Source organism: Cryptotermes secundus, unplaced genomic scaffold (assembly GCF_002891405.2).
Source record: "Cryptotermes secundus unplaced genomic scaffold, Csec_1.0 scaffold238, whole genome shotgun sequence".
NCBI lineage: Eukaryota > Metazoa > Arthropoda > Insecta > Blattodea > Kalotermitidae > Cryptotermes > Cryptotermes secundus.
In genome coordinates, this window is record NW_019728500.1 from 1,757,166 (window position 1) to 1,781,559 (window position 24,394).

A 24,394-nucleotide genomic window follows, 5' to 3' on the forward strand; every position below is an offset into this window, starting at 1 on the left:
TTTTTTCAGTCCTCCTGTATGCGGTCATAATCTTGGATACTGTGCCTCGCGAAACACCAAAAACCTCGGCTACCTTGGTTACGAAAGCACCCACCGTATGGGCCCCAACAATTTGCCCGCGTTCGAATTCTGTTAGCTCTGACGTGATGCACAAAAAATTGCACAGAACACTGTCTCGACAACAAATGAAGCTTGCAACGTATTGCGGAGGTTGTACAGGTAGTGGTGTTGGGCAGATACGACAGCGTGACCTACAAACGTCGATAAAATAAACGCTTCAATTCAGGCATGCATTTCACGAGCTGTTTCCATATTTTTGTCCCTTGTATTAACGTACTTAAACTCAAAACGTTAAGGCAAATTTGAGGACTCTGTATTATGGATTGACATAGCTACTTTAAGAACTAAAGCGCACCGAGGTAAGTTATTTTATTTTTTTGTTTCAGAATAGTTTCGTCAGTACCGTAGGTAGTCATATCTGTTTTGTTCGTCACACATGTGACGTCACTACACAGCTATCTCGCAGACCCGAAGACGCAATGACTGTGCAGTAATTGAATATTGCATGCCCCTATTTTCATGCACTTCCTATTTTCACCACCACCAGTAACAAGACACATCTGTTTTAGTTCGGTTAATTATCGACAGATGGTACATGCGCCGGCTCTACCTTTCATCCACTGACGTGCTGTCTGATTTCATTTTATTGCTTTTGTTATATGGCAGTCTGCAGCAGCGCTCCATGCATAAGAACGCTGGGAGCCAATCAGTTTTATCTTTTTGGTGTGTCTGGGTTTATTTTAGTTACACGGCCTCTATATACGTATCTGTCCTTAAAATTCCCAACCGTCTGGCCCCCATACCATTTCCCCGCAGAATTCACAAGGCAGCGTTAACTTTTCAAACCACAAGACCAGATTCCAACTGTTATAAACAACCAGTTAATTGACTTGTTTTGTTTTATACTTCATTATAGCAAAATTCTTATCGTGACATGACTATTTATGAAAATATTTAAAAAGCGGCGTGTTTAATAGATTCCCGTTTAGTATACGATCCATCTATTTTTAGTTCTGCAGCCGTTTATTGGACCTTGGCCGCTTTTTCAGTTTCTAAATCTTATACACAGTCGGTAGAACTCCTTGGATGGGGGATCAGCCCTTCGCAAGGCCGCTACCTACACACAGAGCGACACAAACACAGAATAAACGTACACAGGCATCCATGCTTTGAGAGGAATCCAAACCCACGATCCCAGTGTTTGAGCGGGCGAAGACAGTTCATGCCTTAGACTGCGCGGCAGCTGTGATCGGCGTTTGGTATATGTACCAAGTGAACACAAAATGCTTAAACTCCTGCCTTTTTTTTCCCTCCGTGTGTGACGTGAGCTATAGTGACGTGATGGCCAGTGTAGCGTGGATAAAACGACGTTACAAAGAGTGACGTGAAATGGATGAAATGTTTGCCCAGCCACGCAGAATTTAAGCTAGAAAGGAAGCTGTTGAAAATGTTACCGTTATACCACATATGGGGGCTTCTGCCTTAAAGATGGCCGACCAGTTACCGCAGTCCTCCTAACAACCAATGGTTGGATGTATCCGTCACTGAACAGGAGACCACACGGTGTCATGACCCATAAACTGGCAGTGTATTTTCTTTATTGCTAGTGGGGTGTGACTAAGTCCCTTGTACTGCGGCCACTTCTGGCCTATTGGACTAGCCCCAGGTGATAGGTGAGGGTGATTGTGGAGCAATTGGTGGAATGAAGATTGGCAGGGGAAACCGAAGTACTCTGAGGAAACCTGCTCCACCACCACATTGTCCACCACAAATCCCACTTGACCAGACGCGGGATCGAACCCGGGCCGCCGCGGTGGGAAGCCAGCGACTAACCGCTTGAGCTATGGCGCAGCTAAATGGCAATGTACGTTGTGAACATCTTTTTGTCGCCCAGACCCCCCAGAGCTCACATGTTGACATATCACTGACGAAAGGATTGGAGCTTAAAGCAGAAGCATTGGCAGAATCAGATCTCCTAAACGTTCGTGTATTTTAAATAAAAGTTGGACGATGGATAATATTTCGAAACAGTAACTGTATAACTGGCGGGAAAGCCAGAAGGAAAGAGACCACAGGGAAGACCAAGGCGTAGGTGGGCGGACAATATTAATATGGATCTTAGAGAGATAGGATGGGATGGTATGGATTGGATAGATCTGGCTCAGGATAGGGACTAGTGGAGGGCTCTTGTGAACACGGTAATAAACCTTCGGGTTCCATAAAATTCTGGGGAATTTTTGAGTAGCTGCAGAATTGGCGGCTCCTCCAGAAGGGCTCAGCTCCATGAGTAAGTAAGTAACTGTATAACTGGCGTCTTTAAGAAGTTTAGGAACCTTTATCCAATTATGCTATGGCGGACAACTGATCACAGCTTTCAGTCAAAGGAAAGAAAGAAATCATTACAGAGCTTGCAAATACAAGGATAATTGACTTATTTTTTTAAATAGATCTCTACAAATTCTTCTTTTCGTACACAGAAGCACATGTTTATTATACAGTGTTAGTTATTCATTCACGCATGGAATTTAGTTATTTTTACACAGTTTTATAGTTCGCGATTGTGTTTCGTCTGAATTAATTTCCTGTCATTTTTAGGCTTATATCGTAGAGAGGTGATAGCTTAACCGACATTGCAACGGGCTACGAGCTGGACTGCCGGGTTTCAGTTCCCGTTAGGGTAAAGCGGCTTTTCCTCTTCTCCATAACTTCCAGACCTGCTCTGGGGCCCGCCCAGCCTACTATCCAGTGGATATCGGGTTGTGTTTCCCCCGGGAAGTAAAGCGGTCGGGGCGTGAAGCTGACCAGTCACCATCTAGTACCGAGGTCAAGAATGGTGGTGCTATACCTACACTCCCTCATACGTCTTCGTGGCCTGGTGCTTAGTTGAACACAAGAACAGCTTTACCTTTTACCTTACGATACAAAGTTTGTATTGTGTGACATGATTTGGCATTTACGGAGGTGGAAGGGTATATAGCACGCGTGGAAGAGATGAATGCATGCAGGGCTTTAGTGGCAAAGTGAGGACAGGCCACTACTAAGACCTACACCTTGTGGGAGGATAATATTAAAATGATACTTAGTGGAATTGGTTGGGGTAATATGGACCGGATTCATCTGGTTTGAAATAGGTACCAGTGGCGGGCTCTTGTGAGCGCAGTAATGAACCTGAGTGTTCCATAAAAAATTTCGAAATACTTGAGTAGCTATATGACTGGTAGCTTCTCAAGAAGAGTTCAGCTCCATGGAATCTGGCTAAGACCGTGCCATAGCTCAAGCGGTTGCTTGCTGGCTTTCCACCGGGGCAGCCTGGGTACGAGCGCAGGTCAGGTCATGTGGGATTTATGGTAGACAGTGTCACTGGGGCACATTTTCTCCGGGTTTTCGGTTTCCTCTGCCAATCTTCATTCCACCACTTGCTCCACAGTCACCCTCATCTATCATCTGGGGGTGGTACAGTAGGCCAGAAGTGGCCGCAGTACCAAGTGGACTCAGTCTCACCCCACAAAGAATAATAGAAATAGTTTGGCTAGGCCGATGAGTTCAACATTACGCCTGTCTGCCTCCAGAGAAAGAGCTCACTGTATCCATTGGAGGATGGTTACCCGGAGCTGTTATGGGCCGCAGGCAAGATCACTTGCACAGACGGAAGCGTTCAGATTTGCCAACCTTGTTTTTAGTGTAGCTGTAATGTAAAGTTGGCAGCTGTCGCATGTTTATAAGAGTGACTCCGTTTGACGCGGGACCCAATTCTCATTGAGTATAATACGTGAATGACGTAAGCATTGTCATTTGTTCGTAGTATAGCTGTGGCGTTCTACGTACTTAAGTAGGCAGTACCTTTCACGTCTAATCCAGATGATTATGACCTCGAGATAATTCATAAACATGACACCCTTCTTGTAATAGACCTTGAAGGCATTCACAAAGCGTCTGTGCTGTTACCATGGCAACAGTTCGTAACTAATTGATAAATGCCTCAATGGGGCGGGACAGGTCAGCTGTGGCCCGTATTATACCGGTCTGACGCTTATGTATGTCTTAACTTCCGGCCATCTTGACGACAGTGAGTCACAGAGGGTCTCAGAAGAGGCGCTCTCGAGTAAAATATCTGATACAGGTAAGACTCGCTCCGAACCAAATTTATTTTGCGACCTGGTGTGCAGAAATTCACAGGAGTCACCTGTATTGAACGTCCCTTATTTCAGTTATCAAGATTTTTTTTTTAAGTTTCTTGGGCTGGGTTGAGACTGAGTCCACTTAGTACGTCGGCCACTAATTGGCCTGTTGTACCAGCCCCGGATGATTGATGAATGTGGAGCAGTCGGTGGAATGAGAATTGGCAGGGGAAACCGAAGTACTCGGATAAAATCTAAAATTTGCCCTAGTGCCACTTTGCCCAACACATATCCCACATGACCTGACCTGGGCTCGAACTTGGACCGCCACGGTGGGAAGCCGGCGACTAATCGCTTGAGCTATGGCACGGCCTACTCAAGTTTGTTAAATTTATGTTTATACGCATGCGTTAGGAACGTTTCTTCAGCCACTTTCTCCTATTTCAAATATAGAATGATGAGAGTAAAGAAAGTAACTTACTTAACTAACTCCATAGACCCCTTCTTGAGAAGCCAACTGACTATATTCAAGAATTTCTCAGCAATTTATACAACCTGAAGGTTCACTACCATGTTCACAAGAACCCACCACTGAGTGGCTATTCTCAGATGAATCCAGTCCGAACCACTCAAACCTAAGTCTCAGATTCGTTTTAATATTATCCTCCCACTTACGTCTAGGTCTTCCTACTGGTCTCTTTCCTTCGGGCTATCCCAGCAATATCCAGCATGCATTCCACTTATCCCCGTTCGTGCTACGTGCCTTGCTCATCTCATCCTCATTTACTTGATCACTCCAATTATACAGTTATGGATCTCCTCATTATGCAGTTTTATCCATCCTTCTATACTTGATTCCCTTTCAGCATTCTGTTCTCAAACGCATCTGTGCTCTTCTCTTAATGATAGAGACCAAGTTGCACATACATGCAGAACCATAGGCAAAATTATAATTCTCTATATTTTAACCGTAAGAAAAATTAACGTAGTTCAAGCGAGGAATTCCATCTTCCGGGTTATAACGCCTTGTAGTCTGTTGAAAGTCAACCCAGAAGAGATAGAACTCTTCGTCACTACCGTTTTGAGCACCTGAAATAAGAAGAAGAAGAAGAAGAAGAAGAAAGAAAGATCTCCGTTGCCTATAATCCGCAAGCGAACTATACCGACCGAGCGACCGTCGCTTGTCGGCGAACTTAGTGCCAATTTTAGCGGATAGAGGGTGTCGCGTGGTCAGCGCAACGAATCCCCACGGCCGTTAATTTCGGTTTTCTAGACCGGAGCCGCTATTTCCTTGAAATAGCTCCTCAGTTATCCTCACGAGGCTGAATGGACCCCGTTCCAGACCCACAACTCAGAAAATCTTGTAGCGCCTCTCTCTCCCTCTCCCCCTTCGGACTCTGGTTCTGTAGCCAGGAACTCTGATCAACAGACCACAGAGGCCGTCCTACACAGTTTAAATGCTTATGAGGAGATACATGGGGAGATTGAACACTGCGATTTGGAGTGGCTATAGACAAGGTTTTGACTAGTGAATAGATTTATTCACTACTTACAGGTCGTAAGTACAAATAACTATAACACTGTTACTGATTTCCACACTACAATTCGATCCACATAATAAAGAATAGCAGCGGCACGCACACAGAAAGACTACACAGGATAACAACTATACAGTGTGGAAACAAGAACTAGCCGCTGCAGCACTTTAAACATAGGGCGAATAACCCTAATAATTTTAAAATTTTAAAATTTGGAGAAAGAATTTAAAGGTTTTAAAATTAGAACTAAAGATTTTATTATGGTGCCATTACAATAAAGTAAAATTAACGTGTGTGAAATAATCTAGGAGCCAGACAGCTGTCAACGGATTGGAAGTTGATAATGACAGGGAGAGTGTTTTAGATGTTAAATTTTGAGCTGGGTGCAGTGTGACAGCGACGTGAGTGTTATACACCTGATGATGGCCGTCTGAGGCCGAAACATGTAGTGTGGGGAAGCAAGATCAAAGACACAAAATATATTGTTTGCACTTGAGACGGAGTTTGTATCATTTACCACGATAAGTTTTATCACTCTGCTTTCTCTGCTGTTCCTCTGCAATGTTTTCACTAGACGTTTCCTGGTAACGATTCTTAACAGTGGAGATTCTTCTTGAGCTTCCATGGTCATGCTGTTGCCCGCTGCTTAACGGCAGAAGGAGTAGGTCAATTGAAAAATCCAGTGACCTCCTCGGGAAAGAAACCTTTTACCTATTGCTTTTGAGATTTAGGCTTTTCAAATGAGATTAGATTTTGTGTCTTCGCAGCGTTGGAAGTTAAGTTTGTGGTCTTGTGGAGACATGACACAGGTTACCGACGTAACGAATGGTCTGCTCAATCCATTTTCAAAGTAATGAAGATGGAGTAAGTTGATGATTGCCTACAGAATCACACGGCGTCAGAACTTACCTCACAAAATCTGTATATTGCATTCCTGTGCAAAGCACCTAAATAGGTCTATAGGCATGCCAAGAATTAACCAAGTCTCCGGTAGCAGGAAAACTTTCAATATCTCTAAGAAATCCGCCATTTAATCACTATAATAAACCGGTTCCATCCACCTGCGATAACGACCATCGTTCGAAAGCCCATCCTAATGTCATTCCCCCCCCCGCCCTACACACACACACACATATATATGTAGTTTATTCGCGGTGTTCAGACCGGCCGCTTGCGAAAGTGATGCGGCACAAAAACTTCTGTATGCAGTTCTTGCCTAATACATTCTTATCGAGCCCGTCGTAACTGCTTATAATGACAATGGTGGTACCTGCAGTAGACCTAATATGAATTACCAAAATGGATATTGATGTATTGCAGCAATGAACACTTCAGAACTGCGTGATTATACGAGTATACCATTCCCTTCCCTACTCAGAGGGCCTTTGATGTCATTATTAGAAATAAAATGCTTTCGTAGGCGTGTATTTTGTTACTGACACATAATGGAAGCATTAACATCGTCGTATTGAAGTCAAGATACTTAGACGGGTATGGGACAGGGCGTCCATTGCCTCAGGATTCTCTGTTCTTCCCCTCCGTAATGTTACATATTGCCTGTCACAGCCGCACTGTTTGAGGCATGAACTGTCTTCCCTCGCCAAGACCCTGGGATCGTGGGTTCGAATCCAAATCAAGGCATGGATGTTTGTCGTATGTATGCGTTTATTCTGTGTTTGTGTTGTCGTGTGTTTAGGTAGCGACCTTTTGACGGGCTGATCACTCGCCCAAGGAGTCGTACCGTCTGAAAAATTATTACGGAACTGAATAAGAGGCCTGCGCTCTGCTGAATGAGCAGGAAGAGCCGTTGAAAAAAATACATACTAGTAATGTCGTGTGTTCTTCATGATGAGGTAAATGCCCTACTTAAGCCACTAGCTAGTAAATAAGATCTTATAATAAATTACCAGCAAAAAGTGAAACCGAAGATGCCAGTAAGTTTGCATGATTATGTCGCGCCATAGCTCAAGCTGTTAGTCGCTGGCTTCCCACCGCGGCGGCCCGGGGTCGATCCCGGGGTCTGGTCATGTGGGAATTGTGGTGGACAATGTGGCGCTGGGGAACGTTTTCTCCGAGTACTTCGGTTTCCCCTGCCAATCTTTATTCCACCAATTGCTCCACAATCACCCTCACCTATCATCTGGGACTGGTATAATAGGCCAGAAGTGGCCGCAGTACAAGGGACTTAGTCCCACCGCAGTAGCAATAAAAAAAAGTATGAATGATGTATAGTTTGTACAGTGTGCCATGCAGAATTCACATTTCTTTTACATCTTACTGACTTGCCGTGGGGCTACTGGTACCACGCTCAGATCCTCGATGAATTTTGAATTTGTGAAATGCGAACGGATAATATGGCTTTAGGCAGTTCCCTTTGTGGTACGTACTTGTAAGTAGAGGTTCAGAAATCATGTTCGTTAAGGTGATATGATGTTAACATGTTTATTAACCATTTTAATTCTGAATTTCTTAGGGGGCACGCTATCACTCTTATACTTGTATATCCACGGTAAGTCACACCCGAGTCAGAGAAAGAATGAACACGGAATGGGTTCAGGTCGGCCGCTTGATCTCCCTCACTCTTCGTGCATTGTACACGCCCCCTTCGTTAGCACCAATAAGAAACCGGCAACGTAAAGAGAGAGGTGGAGCAGTAGTAAGAATGCAAGTGACAACGGGCGAGCCTGGGGAAGGCACGATAGTGCAGGTAGCTGTTAGGGAGACTGATGGAGGAGAATGTGTTCATTCTTTCATTGACTCCACTTTAGTTGCATAATTTTCACCAGCGAAATGACTCGCTAAGATGTATTGTGAGACAGGCAGCAAGTTGAGCATGGTCTCAGCGGGCGGCAAATGTTTCTAAACAAGATATTGTATTTGTAGCAAGGACAGTGTGAAGTGATTTGAGGTTGATCATTGTTTACAGCTCACAGATACAGCTCCTTACCAGTGTTAAAAACTTCTTTACAACCTTTTTTTTTTGTTATGCTCTCTACGTGTTTTGACCAATCTACGCGCATATTAACCAGGACAAGTTGACGTTTTAATGCAAATATTGCTGTTAGTTTATTTGACGATGCTGATTTTGCAGAGGCTGTGTCAGAGTCGGATAGAATTTGGAGATCATTTTGGATATCGAGCATTACTATCCTTGGGAGGAGTGTATCATGGCTTTTTAAAAGGTATTTTCATGGCATTCGCTTGAAGAAACTGAGAAGAATCACGGAGAATTCAAACGAGAAGGAACCTGCCCAGTATCTCAGTGGGGCACAGCCCAAGTACACTTCCTTTGTGCCACCATAACTCGATATGAATCTCGCCAGTGGCTGTATTTAAAATTAACGTTTATCCTGAGGACATGAGTAAGATTGTATTGATAGGATTTTTTTTGGCGGGGCTTCTGCTGTTAGCGGTTTTATACTTTGGAGTTCTTTTACTGGATATTCAAGCGTTAAATCAGATCTGAGGAAGTAAGAAAACTTGTTGGCCTGCTTTTGGATTCGAACCGCGCACTTTCCACTTGTGAGATAAGGCGCTCTCCACACTCAACGTTTCTTGTGTTCATATTCCTTCTTGTTCAGCAAATGCAGGCCATCTCTTCCCAATGATAATTTTTGTTGTTTGTTGTCGAAGACGCCGTCCAAATCCAGGCTAAGTCGAGATAGGTCCACCAGTTTCTGACGAGTGTGCAACTGGGACGCTGCGTACAGTAGGTGTCAACCGGTTTGCCTACCCTCTGGGGTTCGCTTTTAAACTTTATTAGTAGCGTTACATAGCCGGAGGTAAGGAGAGAAGTGAAATGTTTTCGTGAAAGCGTAGCCGGTGAAGAGATTTGCTTTGCAGACGTGGAAACAAGTTCTGGAGAGAACTGAAGGGCATACGTCCCTTTCCGTCGTAAATGATTACAGAGGCTAACAAATTATAATTTAAAATGATAAAGAGTAATGTGATTTTTGTATATAATTCCCACCAATATAGAGAGACTTCTACAGCATGATAGTTCTCATTGGGTACTTTGTTTTACCTGGCGGTACGCAAAGGGCCGCCTCTGTGGTCTAGTGGTAAGAGTTCCTGGCTACAGAACCAGGGGTCCTGGGTTCGATTCCCGGCGCTACCATATTTTCTGAGAAGTAACCGTAATACGATTCTGAAATGCTATTGAATGTGCTGTATTATTTTATCGTGGACAGTAACTTACATGACGATCTATATTTGGCCCTGATACTTGTCTCTCACATCGGTGCACGGCATGACCAAGATCGCGACATAATCGTCGGCTTGTGTATCGGTTTGAAACTTGACGATCCTTTCAACAGGGGCAGTCAACTGTCACCGTTGTGTGGCATGAGCACTGCATTTGGTGTACTGCCCGCTCCCCAACGGTTAGGAATTTCCGAACAGACTGTACTCGCCGCTCAGTGTTTTCTGCCACTTTAAATATATTTTAACCATTTTGACATTCCATATTTCATTCAACTTTTACTTAATACTGTGATAAAATATACAGGATGTTCGGAATTAGGCATTCCAAACTAGTTCCAAATCTTACGGAATGTAGCACCGTGTATTCTGGTAAAAGTTTTAGTGACTTTTAGGGAAAAAAACTTTCTACTTATCGGTTGTTTGACTTACTTTTAGGCCCTAAAATGGAAGTACGTTCATCCGAAACGTCGATGAACTTCTACTCGACCACATGGCGTCATGTCCCAGAAGATTGTACTGTTCCCACTGTATATAAATTTTCATATTAATTCTCGTCAAACACAACAGTTCACCAAATGACTCACTCACACTTTGTGTACAACAGAGTGTTATTTTTTTTGTATATCTTCGTTTATTTGTACAGTCAGTCCATTATGGGCTATAAGTACATCTTCTGTGATACTTAATCTAAAGCTTAAATACTAAGAGAGAACATGTCGGGGAGAGAATGCTCCAGTGAGCATTCTCTAGGGATCTATTTCGAGTGTGACTTTGTTATTGTATGTATTGCATTTATGTGAAGCCCGTCGTTAGGTCGTTTGGCTTATGCCTTTTCAGTCTTCTGCGCCCGTCTGCGTTGTTTAATAATATGGTTGCCAGTTCATTTGGGTGTGCTGTTATCTTGTATTTGTATTTACGGCTGATGTTTGTGGTTTCTTCCCGTACTGTGGGTATGCCTAGATCGGCGTGTAGCAATCTGTTTGGGACGTACCACGGTACATTGACCATAGCGCGAAGTACTTTGTTTTGAAATCTCTGTAACATTTCTATATTGGATTCACTTGCAGTTCTCCATAATGGTGCGCCGTAAATCCAAATAGGCTTCAGTATTGTCTTGTAAACTAGGAGTTTATTTTCGGTAGACAGTTCTGACTTTCTGCCAATTAGCCAATGCATCTGACTGAATTTGATGTCCAGTTGTTTTCTTTTGGCGAGAATATGTGCGCGCCAGGTCAACCGCCTGTCCAGGTGAAGGCCTAAGTATTTGATTGATTCCTCTTGTGGTATGCATATTCCGTTTAATAGTACCGGAGGGCAGGTTCCGTGCCTCAAAGCGAAGGTGATGTGCACGGATTTAGTTTCGTTGGCCCTAATTCTCCACCGCTGTAGCCATTCTTCGAATTGGTCTAAGTGCGTTTGCAGTATCCGGGATGCCTCAATAGGGTTCTCATGAGACGCTAGTATTGTTGTGTCGCCGGCATAGGTGGCAAGCATTGTTTGTCCGGTTTCTGACAAGTCAGCCGTATATATGGAGTATAACAGGCCCAAGGATACTTCCCTGTGGGACTCCGGATAAGACAGGGTATAATTCGGTGTAGACTTCGTCGTATTTAACTAAAAAAGTTCTGTCGGTAAGATAAGACTTTAATAGAGAATACATTGGGTGTGGAAGAGCTGGAGTGTTATTGGTCTAGAATACTTTGTCGCTACGTGTTTCTGTTCATAGAGCCATCCTCATGCGATACAATTTAAGTATTTTACCATTTAATTGCGAATGTATATGGATTCATACATTGCCCTTATCTCGGTGTGTTACAAAATGTAAAATGTGATGTGCTTCTGTCACTTTTCTAATCACCTCTGTACGCACATATTACATAGTTGTGATCCTACATTGAACCTCAAATTGGTTTTAAAATCGCGTGTAAAACGAATATTCAAAACTTAAAAGAGTCTAAAATATTAGACTATTAAAACCTATTGAGATGTCATTGTTCTTGATATTATGGCTGTTTCTACCATTAGTTAGAATGAATTAAATATTGAAATTAAGTTAAGTGTGATGTTTCAGTGTTTGTCGTGCTAGGCCTTCCATTGTTGGCCTGTCTCTTAGTGCTTGTAGCTGTTAACTTGATCCTAACGCTATATATGTTGTTTATAATGTAGTGATGTTGGATCGTGGTTGGTTGTGTCCCTCGCTTAAGCACGATTTAGTGCTGTTCACAGTCATCAGCGCGAGAAAGTCAGAATTAGATCCATCCAAATTAGTGGTGCTTAAGCAAACATTTTTCCGTCGCTGCAGCCGGTTTTAAATATTTGCTGTACGTGGAACGCAAACAGCTAGAAATAAAAACACGCAGCTGTAGTATTCCGCAGACTGAACGTCACGTTGTACTGATTAAACGTTATAAAGTTTATTCACGGTGGACGAGAGAGCAGTCTGAGATTCAGACAGCAGTTAGAGATTCCTCAGACACGTTCGGAAGAAGTGCAATGTTTGAGCAGTTTAGATCAAGAAAGCAGACTGCCTTTACCGGTTCTCACGGTCTCTTCGCTTGCGGATTTCTGATATTTTTCCATCTACCCTGAAGATGGAGGCGATACGTTCCTCCGAAACGTCGGTTAACACCACATATACACGGTGCCAAATCCCAGAAGACTGCTTTCTTCATAGTCACCGCCGTGAAAGCCTAAAATCTTTCACAGTTCAGATCAAGTATAAATCCAATCAACAAATCTAGAACCCACAGTTACTCGTCACGCGAAACCCTATCCGGTAGGGATAGCGCAGTCGGTATAGCGACTGGCTACGGGCTGGACGACCGAGGGGTCGGAGTTCGAGTCCTGGGAGGGTGAAGAGTTTTCTCTCCTCCATAACGTCCAGACCGGCTCTGGGGCTCACCGAGCCTCCTATCCAATGGGTACCGGAGGCTCTTTCCTCGGGGATAAAGCGGCCAGAGCGTGAAGCTGACCACTCACCTCCAGCTAGTACCGAGGTCAAGAAAATGTGGGTTATACATCCGCTCCTCCATACGCCTTCATGGCATAGTGCTCAGTTAGTTAAAGTTTATTATTGGTATTTAACTGTAGGTCTCCTTCCGTGAATAGTTGCTCGTGTCAGTGATGTTTCTCTGTTCAAGTTGATTCGATTAAGTTATCGAAGGTAGAGAAATTAGGTTGTTTCCTAGACAGAGCAAGTTTTATTAGATGACTCTTTGACATTGGATAATAAGTGGCCGTTGTAAGAAAACTTGATAATATGTATGTCCGCTCACATTGTCGGTTTCTAGTTCATCCGATCGGGCGTGTGATCTACTGAAATATATCGTTTCACAAACTGTACCTGGAAAATAGCTTGCGGTTGTGCAAAGGCGCGTTAGCGGCTGACCAATTTTGTTAAGTGGTAAGTTTTTTTTAAGTTCCATGGGGTGGGGTGAGACTGAGTCGGCCAATAATTGGCCTATTGTACCTGCCTCGGGTGATAGCTGAGTGTGGAGCGGTCGGTGGAATGAGAATTGGCAAGGGAAACTGAAGTACTCGGAGGAAATCTGTCCTAGTGCCACTTTGTCTACCACATATCCCACATAACTTGGCCTGGCATCGAACTAGGGCCGCCGCTGTGGCAGGCAGGCGACTAACTGCCTGATCTATAGCACGGCCTTGTTAAATGGTAATATTTTTGTATCCTTTATGCAGTAAAGTTCTTGTTTGCGTCATAGCGAAGCATGTTCCTTATTTTATGTGGCTTATGTTGCTACATTGATTCAGTCTTTTCCATACTACGCACGAGATATCTCGTTTAGAAACACTGTACCTTAAAGACTAGAAAGTGTCAGTGGAACACACTTATTCGTTGCCTTTTGGAGTTAAAGTTAAATTCCCTCTTTACAGCAATGTATTTTTTTTTTGTGTGTTAAGCTTTCAGTGTTGATACTACCTGCATGGACAGAGGCCATCTGTATATCATACGTAATAATTCGTTAAAGTAAAGTGACAGAATGCGTTTGGTGTCCACAAAGTGTAAATGGCCTTAGCAGGACACTGTGTGAGTGCGGGTGCACTCGTGCTGAATTACGGTGCAACAAATATGGCGTATACTCAGAAAGACCAACCCATCCTCTCGACGAGGAGGCGGCTCCATTTCCAAACATATAAACGCCGAAACCAAGAATACATATCCTGGTGAGGGCCAGCAACAATTTACTGCTATTACGCTGTGCTAGCTGGAAAACACAATTACCAAACCGTTGCCTAGCACCGGCCGTAACCTTGGTACTTCTCTGCACTATTCCGGCTTTCAGGCATCATGTCACATATATGTTTATATGGTATTGTAACGACCGTATCTTGTGGCTCCACTATCCGGCTTTCAGGAATTATGGGGGATAGACACAGCAAAGTAATCTCTTTAAGTTCCCCCCCCTTTTTTTTCAGAAATAAGGGAAATATGTTAAAAATGTAAGCTACAATAGCGTGGAAAGGGTTAATATATACCCGACGAAACCCGTGCAGGCCCTAATCAGCCTAACACGATTTGTTTGACCTTCATAAAACTTCATGTCACATGACCGTGACTTCCTGTTGTGCCGTGTAATCTGTACTTCCTTTTGTAGGATTTGAGGGTCTCACAGCGATGGTCGTGAGAAGTTCTGTCTTCTGGGATGTAACGCTGTGTAGCCCACTGAAAGTCAGTCGATGTTTCGGAGCAAGTTGTCTCCAGTGAAGAATAAGCCCAGCGCGAAAGCAGGTGGAAAACAGGGATTCCCCTCCCGTCTTCAAGTAAATGGATGTCATTATACGCACACATATTGGCATGCAGTGTTCTGCCTGCTCCGTGCTTTATGCTGGTTTCTTGCTTGGCTTATTCATCGAGCCTGAGAATGGAGGCGAAATTCTCCTCCGAAACATCGGTTGACTTTCCAGAGACTGCACGGGTCTGTATCTCAGAAGTTAGAACCGTTTGTTCCTTTATATATAAGTCAAATTTCTAGGTGATTATTATCGATTTTATGAACACTGGTGAGATCTCAAGTGCTTTTAAGTATGCATGCAGTAATGCTAAGTAAGTGCTGCACTCTACCGGCTGCAGTCTGAAGTGACACAATTCTCCAAAAGTCAGAGTCTGAGTCCGAGTTTACGACGGACGGCTTACCGCCAATCGTTTCATCTTGCCGACAAGCCTTTTGAGACTCACGACCAGTAATTTTTATTTTCCAACTGAACATTTGCGCTTACAATCCTTATATAACATCGTCTCTGACGAGAGGATGGGTCTTGTCGTTTACAGTTTTTGCTGATCCTCGCCAGCGCAGCCATTCACAGATCCGAGTCCCGCGGGACTTACGACCACTTTTTACTGTCTCAGGTGGGAGACTCTCCCAACCTGGAGGGCCAGGTCTCCGTATTTTATATCTCCCAGGGACAGGATAGCCCGGTTATACCCCCAGGTACTTGGTTCGCTTTTCATAGCCTCATGCGACTCGCAGGGCTACGGTGGAGGTATTCGACTCCGCCTCCACACGGGATTCTGCAGAAGTGTTGTATCTGTGCCTCTTTTGGCCTTATTCATAACCAGAAATTACACTCCACATTGTGCCCACACAGGTGACAAATTTTGAGGCCCATTCTGAATACTCCTCAGGTGTGGGATTCATTCAGAAATCTTTGGAAACGCGCTGCTCACAGCAGTTAGCGTTTATCAGCAATTGGGACGACGCTGAAACAGAAGCGACGCCCGAGTGTTGGACATATTTTGAGCAATGCATATCTTCGCCATTATGGAGGTCGCATTTGCGTCAGTGGCACGGTTAAAATATTTGCACTGGCATTAGTTTTGTTACCGTGACTTAGCCTTGCCTCATTACATCCGCTTTCGCTGTAACATTCTAATTCGTGGCACAGAATTTTTCCAGTATTCCGTTCGATGCAGTCACGTAGGGTAAAGGTGAAGTCCCTGTGCTTAATTAAGCACTACATCATGAAGATGTGTGGGGGAACGAAGGTATAGCTCCACCATTTGGACTTTGGCACTAAATGTAGGCGAGTGATCAGCTTCACGCCGTGGCCTCTTTAACCTCGGGGCAAGATCCACAGTTACACGTTGGATAAGTGGGCTGGGTGAGGCCCAACTGTGGAGGAGAGAAATCTTGCTCCTGCCAGGAATCGAAAGCCAGCCGTCCAGGCCGTAGCCTGAGCTAACCCGGCTACTGCTTTCACGTAACCTTTTCACTCAAACCGGTACTCAGTCTGTTAAGGTTCTGGAACACGAAACGTTACACGAGGCTAAATGGTGGATCCGGGGGAGAGCCAGTAAACAGGTCGTAAATGGAAATAAAACAGTTGTGATGGACGTAATAAGTTTTCTGTGTGTATCACTAGGTAGCAGCACTGTCCAACTTCATGGCAGTTATGTGGCGCTACAGAGGGCCGAATGGGCATTACCTATGCCATTTTTGAATATACATTTATTTTAAAAAGGCTGTGTAGTAGACGCGCATGCGCAAGTTCAAAGGCTGGCTTCAGTAGTCAGAATGGTGACCGTATTTGATATGTACTCCCGAAGAGCAGCGTTCTCTTGTGTCCTTTTTTCTTTTTGTGGGCAAATTACTCAGTGCACAGGACATTAATAAAGAAATGTTCCAAGTTTACGGTGGGAAGTGTTTGTCACGTAAAGCGGTTCACAACTGGGTGGCAGACGTTTCGCTGATGGCGAAGAGGTTGAAACGGAGGTGCAGAAGCGGCTGAGACAACAGCCAAAAGACTTCTGTGCTGCGGGTTTCGATGCACAGGTACAGCGATGGGACACGTGTATCAATGTAAGTGGAGGATATGCCGAGAAATAAATGTTTCTTTTTTTTCAGGTTCGAATATCACGTGTTTTACCTTTTATATCCATTTGTGACCTGTTTTCTAACTCTCCCTTATCGTAGCTTTACGGCACGTAAAAGAACCTCATACCTCCAAAGGAGGTCACTGAGCAAAATTGCGGACGTTTGCCGCCCAACAGCAGTCACTAATACCTCCGGTAGATGGGGGAAGCATTATAGATACTTCTCAGCCAGTAGAGCCGGTCTCGCTGGCTGGGCGGGACTGATGGTAAGCACCAATACCGGTAGGATATAGAGGCTGGTAGAAATCATAGAGGAAGCACAATGGACCACTACAGGTCTAAGCGCATGGGGAAACCCACCGTCTCTAATAACTAACTGACTAACTAACTAACTCTCCCTTGTGAACATCGGTATTTGTTTGTTGGACAAAAGTCGCTTCACCGAAGTTGATGTTTGGGAAGGCGCATTGATACGAAGTAAGATCCATATGTATAGCGAAAATTCTGTCCATATTTGTCTGGCATAAATTTTGTGAGGCAGAATGCTTGATTCGTTGTTTTAGAGGAAAGGATTCGTGTGCTTAGTTAATTTGATACAGCGTAGTCGGTATAGCAACTAGCTACAGGCTGGACGACCGAGGGGTCGGAATTCGAGTCCTGGTAGGGTCAAGAATTTCCTCTTCTCCGTCTTGTCCATACTGGCTCTGGGGTCCATGCAACCACCTATCCAATGGGTAACTGGGGCTGTTTTCCCGGGGGTAAAGCGGCAAGGGTGTGAAGGTGACCACTCGCCTCCATCTAGTGCGGAGTCAAGAAAATGTGGATCTATACATCCACTCACCCATACGCCTTCATGGCTTAGTGCTTAATTAGTGAAGCACAGGGACAACTTTGCCCCTTATTATCAAGAAATCTCAGCACAATGGCCTTGACATGTGATTCTGACATTCGTCCGTTTTGATTCTCGGAGACTTTCTCCCGAAACATTACCACTACGCCACGTTGGTAATTTTTTACAGGTATTATTATTATCACCCATTTCTAATAACCACGGAAAGATGACTATCATCACCTTCACGAAGCCGGCATGTAAAGAATTACGCAGTGAAATTAACGAAATTCACACAGGCCAAATTAATATTTCTAAACAGGAAATCCTATTGTTAGTTCCGAGGTCTCCTGGGTTTGCCCGAGGACATTCTCACTTTGCGTGCCTCTCTCCTCCGCAATCCCTCACACGTTTACGTGTCTTTACGACTAGTTCAGCAGGTATAGAGTAGGCTTCAGTTTACATTGTGAGAGTTGCAATGTGTGTCAAGTCTGGTCCCCCTAAGCAGCTTCCAGGTCAGGCTTGGCTGCCCTCCTTCGCCTGTCTTACAGATGAAGTCAAAGCCCGTTGGCAGTTGCTGTCTCATCTGCGGTAGCAGCTAGCTGCTGTCGTCTCAGTGGTTGTAGCACTGTGTAATTCTAATCAGGTATTTGTGAGTAGGTTTACTGTGGTGAGCGTTATTTTGTACAAGCATTTTTTACCTATCTCGAAATAGAACTTGGGCCTAAATATGACATGTTCGTAATTAACACCGTGCAACATTGTCAGTTGTTTCGCATATTTTGTGGTGGTGTTTTAGTGTGAAAGTCTAGAAGTAATTTTTTATGTAACAATTCCAGGGCCGCGCCATAGCTCAAGCGGTTAGTCGCGGGTTTCCCACCGCCGCAGCCCAGGTTCGAGCCCGTTTCTGGTCATGTAGGATTTGTGGTGGACAAAGTGGCGCTAGGCCAGGTTTTCTCCGAGTACTTCGGTTTCCCCTGCCAATCTTCATTCCACCAATTGCTCCACACTCACCATCATATATCATCTGGGGCTGGTACAGTAGACCAGTAGTGGCCGCAGTTCCAAGTGGACTCAGTGTCACCCCTCTAAAAATAATAAACAAAAACTCCGTGGCCTGTAGTTCGCAAGCGAACTATACCGACTGAGCGACCGCCGTTTGTCGGCGAAATAATTGCCAACTTTAGCGGATAGAGGGTGTCGCGTGGTCAGCGCAACGGATCCCCACGGCCGTTAATCTCGGGTTTCTAGACCGGACCACTAATAATAATAGCAATAATGATGATAATAATAAGAGACAGTTCCAGGGCCCATCTTTTTGTTATGTCCGTGTGCTAATACGTGCGGGAGTCCATCGCCTATCCTTTCGGATATTGTGATATATGTGATTTAGTATATCCCAGTGAAGTTTAATAAGTGTAACATACAAACAGAAAGGGACTGCATTTCCGAATCATGCAGTTTGTGGAGAAAAGCTATAAACGTGTTACTCTGTGGAGGCGTACAAACTTGTAATACGTAGTAACAAGTTCTTACAATATAATTTAACGCCGGTTTTTAAGTTTATTTTTGCCGAAACTTGTGGAGTGAATTGATTTCTTCAGTCACAGAGGTTGCTGTTATTCAGCGTTTTTTTTAATGATAAGCAGATGCTAATCTCGGCGAGATGAAGATGATGAAGCGGGAAGTTCAATGGACTGTGAAGTTTATATAGTTGGATTATAGATATGCTTCAGAAGTTCAAAAATTTTGTTAACATGGCAGAATTACTATGCTTATAAGAATGACACGGTAATTTCTTCATTGGCTAAAGCTTTTCATCTTCTGGGGTGTAGCGCCGTGTGGTCCGCTGAAAGTCAGCCGACGTTTAGGAGGAACCCGTCGTACCCATCATCAGAGTTGTAAAGAAACCAGCATGAACCAGGCAGCAAGCAGAGCGTCCCTGCTTCATGTTGATCTCTTCCTTCGCTGTGTCTTCAACCCTGAGGATGGACGCGAGATGTTCCTCCGAAACGTAAATCGACGTTCAACGGGCTACATGGCGTTTTATTCCAGAAGATACTCTTCATAACCACTGCAGTGGAAAGCTCAGATTCTTTAATAGATGTAGTTAAATTCAGTTTGTGAAAATGCTCAAGATGACGTAAACAGCAAGCTTAAATATTTCCAGTATATTAGTAGAACAATAGAAATAACTGAACACAAAACGAGGAAAGAACGCAGTTGAAATTCTGTAAAACCAGGACAGTTTCGTGCTTGGTGTATGGTAGCGGAACATGGACTCTTAAGAACAGAAGAAAGACGACTGGAAGCAGTGGAGGTGCGGTTTCCACGGTATGTAGCAGGTTATACTCTGTGGACAAGGAAAGGAGTGACGAAGTAAGGCCACAGTTAGGAATGAGGAAGTTGGACAAACGAATATGTGAAAGGAAACAAAAATTGGCCGGAGCATCTACTTAGGATGCCATCAGAAAGCGCTCCAAAGCAAATGCTATATTATCAACAGAGGGGAAGACGTAATCCAGGAAGATCGAGAAAAAGATGGCTAGATGCATGATGACTGAACAGGCTAACAAGCTCAACCCTCAAAGATTAGTATTATTATTATTATTGATGAATATATGCTTCCGTGAAATGACGTTTCTGTTAGACGCAGAATTTTGTTATTGAATATATGTTTGCTAGAAACTGAATTTATGTTCCTCTGTCATAGTTAAAATTCCTTAACCGTATTATCTGGGTAAAGGAAGATCTGTTTTAGAAACTCGTGCTCTGTGGCCACGTATATTGGATAAGGCTACAAAAACTGGGAGGATGCAGTATGCTTTAGGAGCAGATAACCTATATACGCTTAGGGACATGTGCTACACTGTGCTTTCCTGAATTGGTTGTTGTAATGACGTAAGAATACAAACCTTTCATATAATTTCACACAGCAATCTCTCATCAACCGCCGGGGTACATTGCTGAAAGTCACCGAGGTTGGTAAGCAAGACTTTGTGGAAATTCAGGACACCAAGTCCGCCCTACCCATGTCAGTTATGGGCCTGTTATTTACCTGTGTACACAGATTTAAACCCACCGATAAAATGAAACCAAATATCGCGGTTAGTAAAACAGGTTACATATAACAAGCCGTGGGTACTTGCAATCTACGTCTGCAGCTGGTGAATAGTTAACCGCTACGGAAGCGGAACGGATCTGATCGGATCCCACCGGAGTCTCGCAGACCGATCGGTAGAACTCGTTAATTTATTTGAACAGTTTCTGTCGTCACAAAAACGGAACACAGCTTGACCACAACCTTCACATTCACGCAAGGAAACCGTAAGGTAATAGTTTTTTACTTCCTTGTTATGACCGAGTGGTCAGCTGGAAGACAAACTGTTTTGGCTACGATTGGATCTGCTCGGAGATGATAGTAACGGACCACGTTCATTAAGATATTGTTTCATTTGTCCTGTCTGGTCGGCGATACTCGAACCGATATGATTCGGCCCGAACTGCGGTACTGGAAGCGTCGTTAAATAACGCACAAAAGCTGGTGATCCGTTCCGTTCCGTCCCGTCTGCAGTATGACCATAGCGAACTGTGAGTGGTTTGAAGTTGTGGAGCTGAGGTCGTTGAGGTCGTTGAGGTTAAGTTACAAGCCTGCACTGTTGTGATCGGGGATCACCACGTAACGCACCAACAGAGTGAGCATAACCCCAACAGCTTACGAAACTTAGCTCTGAAATTGGTTTTACCCTTATGCCCATGAACCCCCCCCCCCCCCCCCNTATTTTTGCTTTAAACAGCTAAATCCAACTTGTTCACCCTAAGTTATCACAGATTTCATTAGGATACTGGGTAATATTTTCACCTTAAGTGCGTACAAAATTGAGATTTTTACCGTGGGACTGTGAAAATTACCCAATTTTACAATGCAGTACCACGGAATGAGGTCCTTATTCCACAGAGACAAGAATCCCACAACTTCTGGCAAATATGCTGCAGCAGTGCTCACATTGATAATAATTGAGGCGTATTCAGATATGAATATGAATCGTACATCTATCAATTTATTACATTATTTTTAAAGTAAAAATTGTTATTCCATTTATGTAAGGTTTTTCAGATAAAATTGTTATGCCATATTTCAAAGGGGGCCTCACGTTTAAAAGTTAGAGAACGGATGACTTAAATGAATATTGAAGCAAGTTAAATTACCGTAACCGTGTGCAACCATAGAGGGATTATTCATAATTACTAGACCTGATGCAAAGAAACATCTGTGACAAATTAGTTTTAGTACTACCAGCTGTAAAATAAACCACTGTATAGCATAAATCTATCAATACACTGTAGGCTGCTCAGAGCAAGATGAATATTCGCTTTTGAATTTATTTTAAACGCTTTTGTTTTCTCTTTCCAGATACATCGTATGAGAAGGCGTGTAGAAGGGGCAGCGCTCCGGCCACCCCTGTTCTTGGAACTCGCGCCCTTGAACTTACACCCTCCAGGATAGTGGTAAGTTTGAGCAATTGGTCTTGTAAAATGGCAGTTATGAATCCACCTATCTGATTTGCATAGAATATAAAAGTCCATGCTTTTATAGTAGTTAATTGTATGTTGTTTGCAGTAAAATGGGCATGGTGGTTTGTTCTTGGTATTTATATTTTCTGTTGAATGTTGGTGAATGGATACCTTCTGTGTAAAAACTTGTGGCATTTCATTGTCTCAAAGTAGTACTATCCCAGGATAGATTCAAAATTGTTTTCTTTATTTTTCCATAAATTTCATTAAATCATTTATTATGATTTATATTAAAATATTATGAATACTGTCATGTTAGGAGATAATATATATATATATATTAAGTTAAAGATTAGCTTTATTGAAACTGGTAACAAAAATTTAAATGTTCTCCCAGCTCATAGAAGTTCAGATAATCGGTATACTAGATTTGCCCAATTCATTGTTTGTTGTTAATAATAAACTGTAAAATTTAGTGATTTTATAATCATCTTTTATTAAAATCAGAATTTAGTTTAAACATGTCTTATTATTATTATGGCTCTACAGCCCCTTGTTGGGCTTTGTCCGCTTTTTCAGTTTCTTGATCCAATACACAGTCATAGGACCCCTTGGATGGGGGATCAGCCAGCTGCAAGGCCCCTACCTACACACAGAACAGCACAAACACAGAATAAATGCACACAAGACAGACATTCAAATCTTGAGTGGGATTCGAACCCACGATCCCAGCATTTGAGCGAATGAAGACGGTGACTTATACCGTGCAACCACCGTGATCAGCATTTAAATATGGATACTACTTGCATATTGATATTCATTTGGGAACCTAGAATATGTGGTTGACTGTTTATGGAACAAATTTATTGAGACATCATGTTATTCCTTTCCTGTCCCTCGTCACAGCAGGTTCTCAATGCCAGAGGAATGTATAAATATTGAATGCTTAATTCTGTCAGGCATATTTGATAGTAGCGATTCGTTTTGTTAACTTTTTCCATGTGATGTATATAGTAGGTGGAAATTCCCGCATACCAGTTTAGAAGCTGCAGACCTTGGAGACCATATATGGATATGATTTTATATAATTTATGTAACTTTTTTAAGTTAACAGTACACATATAAGATGTAACTCATAATTAACTTAGAACTCCTTTTGTTTCCCATTTTTGTTTTGTTTTGATGGGGGGGGGGGCAGAAATGTTTCTCTTCCAGACACTTTCAGATTGCTCTAGGGTACACGTATATGCGAAACTACACATATCCAGCCCCCCATATGTCTTCATGGAGTGGTGTGTAATTAAGTGTGGTGCAACTTTGCTGTCACTGCTGCTCTTAGCAGTTAGTTCTGTAATAGTATACTTACCTTAATTTTTTTTTAATTTTCATATTGGGGGGGGTGGAGCCCAGGTGGGTTCTCTCATCATGTCGGCCACTGATTGGCCTATTGTACCTGTCCCGGGTGATTGTGATGGAGTATTTGGTGGAATGAAGATTGGCAGGGGAAACTGAAGTACTTGGAGAAAACCTGCCCCAGCGCCATTTTGTCCACCACAAATACCACTTAACCAGACCAAGGCTCGAACTCGGGCCACTGTGGTGGGAAGCCAGTGACTAACCTCTTGCGTTATGGTGTGGCCTTACTAAAAAGCCAAAAAGCGAATAAATTTTTTTGAAATTGTTTTGACTGTGTGACTTCATTTTCAAAACACATTTTAATATCTGTTTATCTGCTAGTCTTGTAAAAAAAAGGAGTTGCCTGTATACTTGCCCTAACAGAGCAGGGCATAATTTTAAAACAAAATTTCCTTTAGTGCAGTGTAATGGTGTTCATAACATATATTTGTTTTGCTTACATCTTGTAAGTAGGTGAACCTGTTTACAACATTAAACCAAAGTATGCAGAAGCAAAATAATGAAGATAATGAAAAATGATAAGGTAATGATGATATAAAATCATTTTGAAACTTAAAAGGAATAATTTATAATAGAAATATCTTAGGACAGTAAACCAATTAGTATGCCAATTTATAAAGAAGAAAGCGGACATTCTTGGAATCCTGATATTTTACAGAGTATATTTTTGTGTCAGAAAGAGTTTCTGATCCGAAGTTGGTAGTTCATTTTTTTACACTCCCATCTGTACAGAATGTGAAAGTATATGTAATATTACTGTTAATATTTTTCAGAACTTCTTCTCGAAGCGATCTTTCAGATCGAACCCATTGAAGAGGACCAAGAGTGTCACAAAATTGGAAAGAAAACGAGTTCTCGACAGTGACGGGTAGGTACTATATATACA

General features: G+C 43.0%; 1 protein-coding gene across 12 annotated transcripts in view; it reads left to right on the forward strand.

Moving 5' to 3' along the window:
* Positions 1–24,394, forward strand: part of LOC111865176 (probable Ras GTPase-activating protein) — a 569,826-nt gene that overhangs the window by 525,383 nt on the left and 20,049 nt on the right. For all 12 annotated transcript variants that reach the window (XM_033751719.1, XM_033751717.1, XM_023852972.2 and 9 more), the window contains 2 exons: positions 21,992–22,086; positions 24,282–24,376. In XM_033751719.1, coding sequence (XP_033607610.1) covers positions 21,992–22,086; positions 24,282–24,376 — 190 coding nt within the window. The remainder of the gene's footprint in view (positions 1–21,991; positions 22,087–24,281; positions 24,377–24,394) is intronic.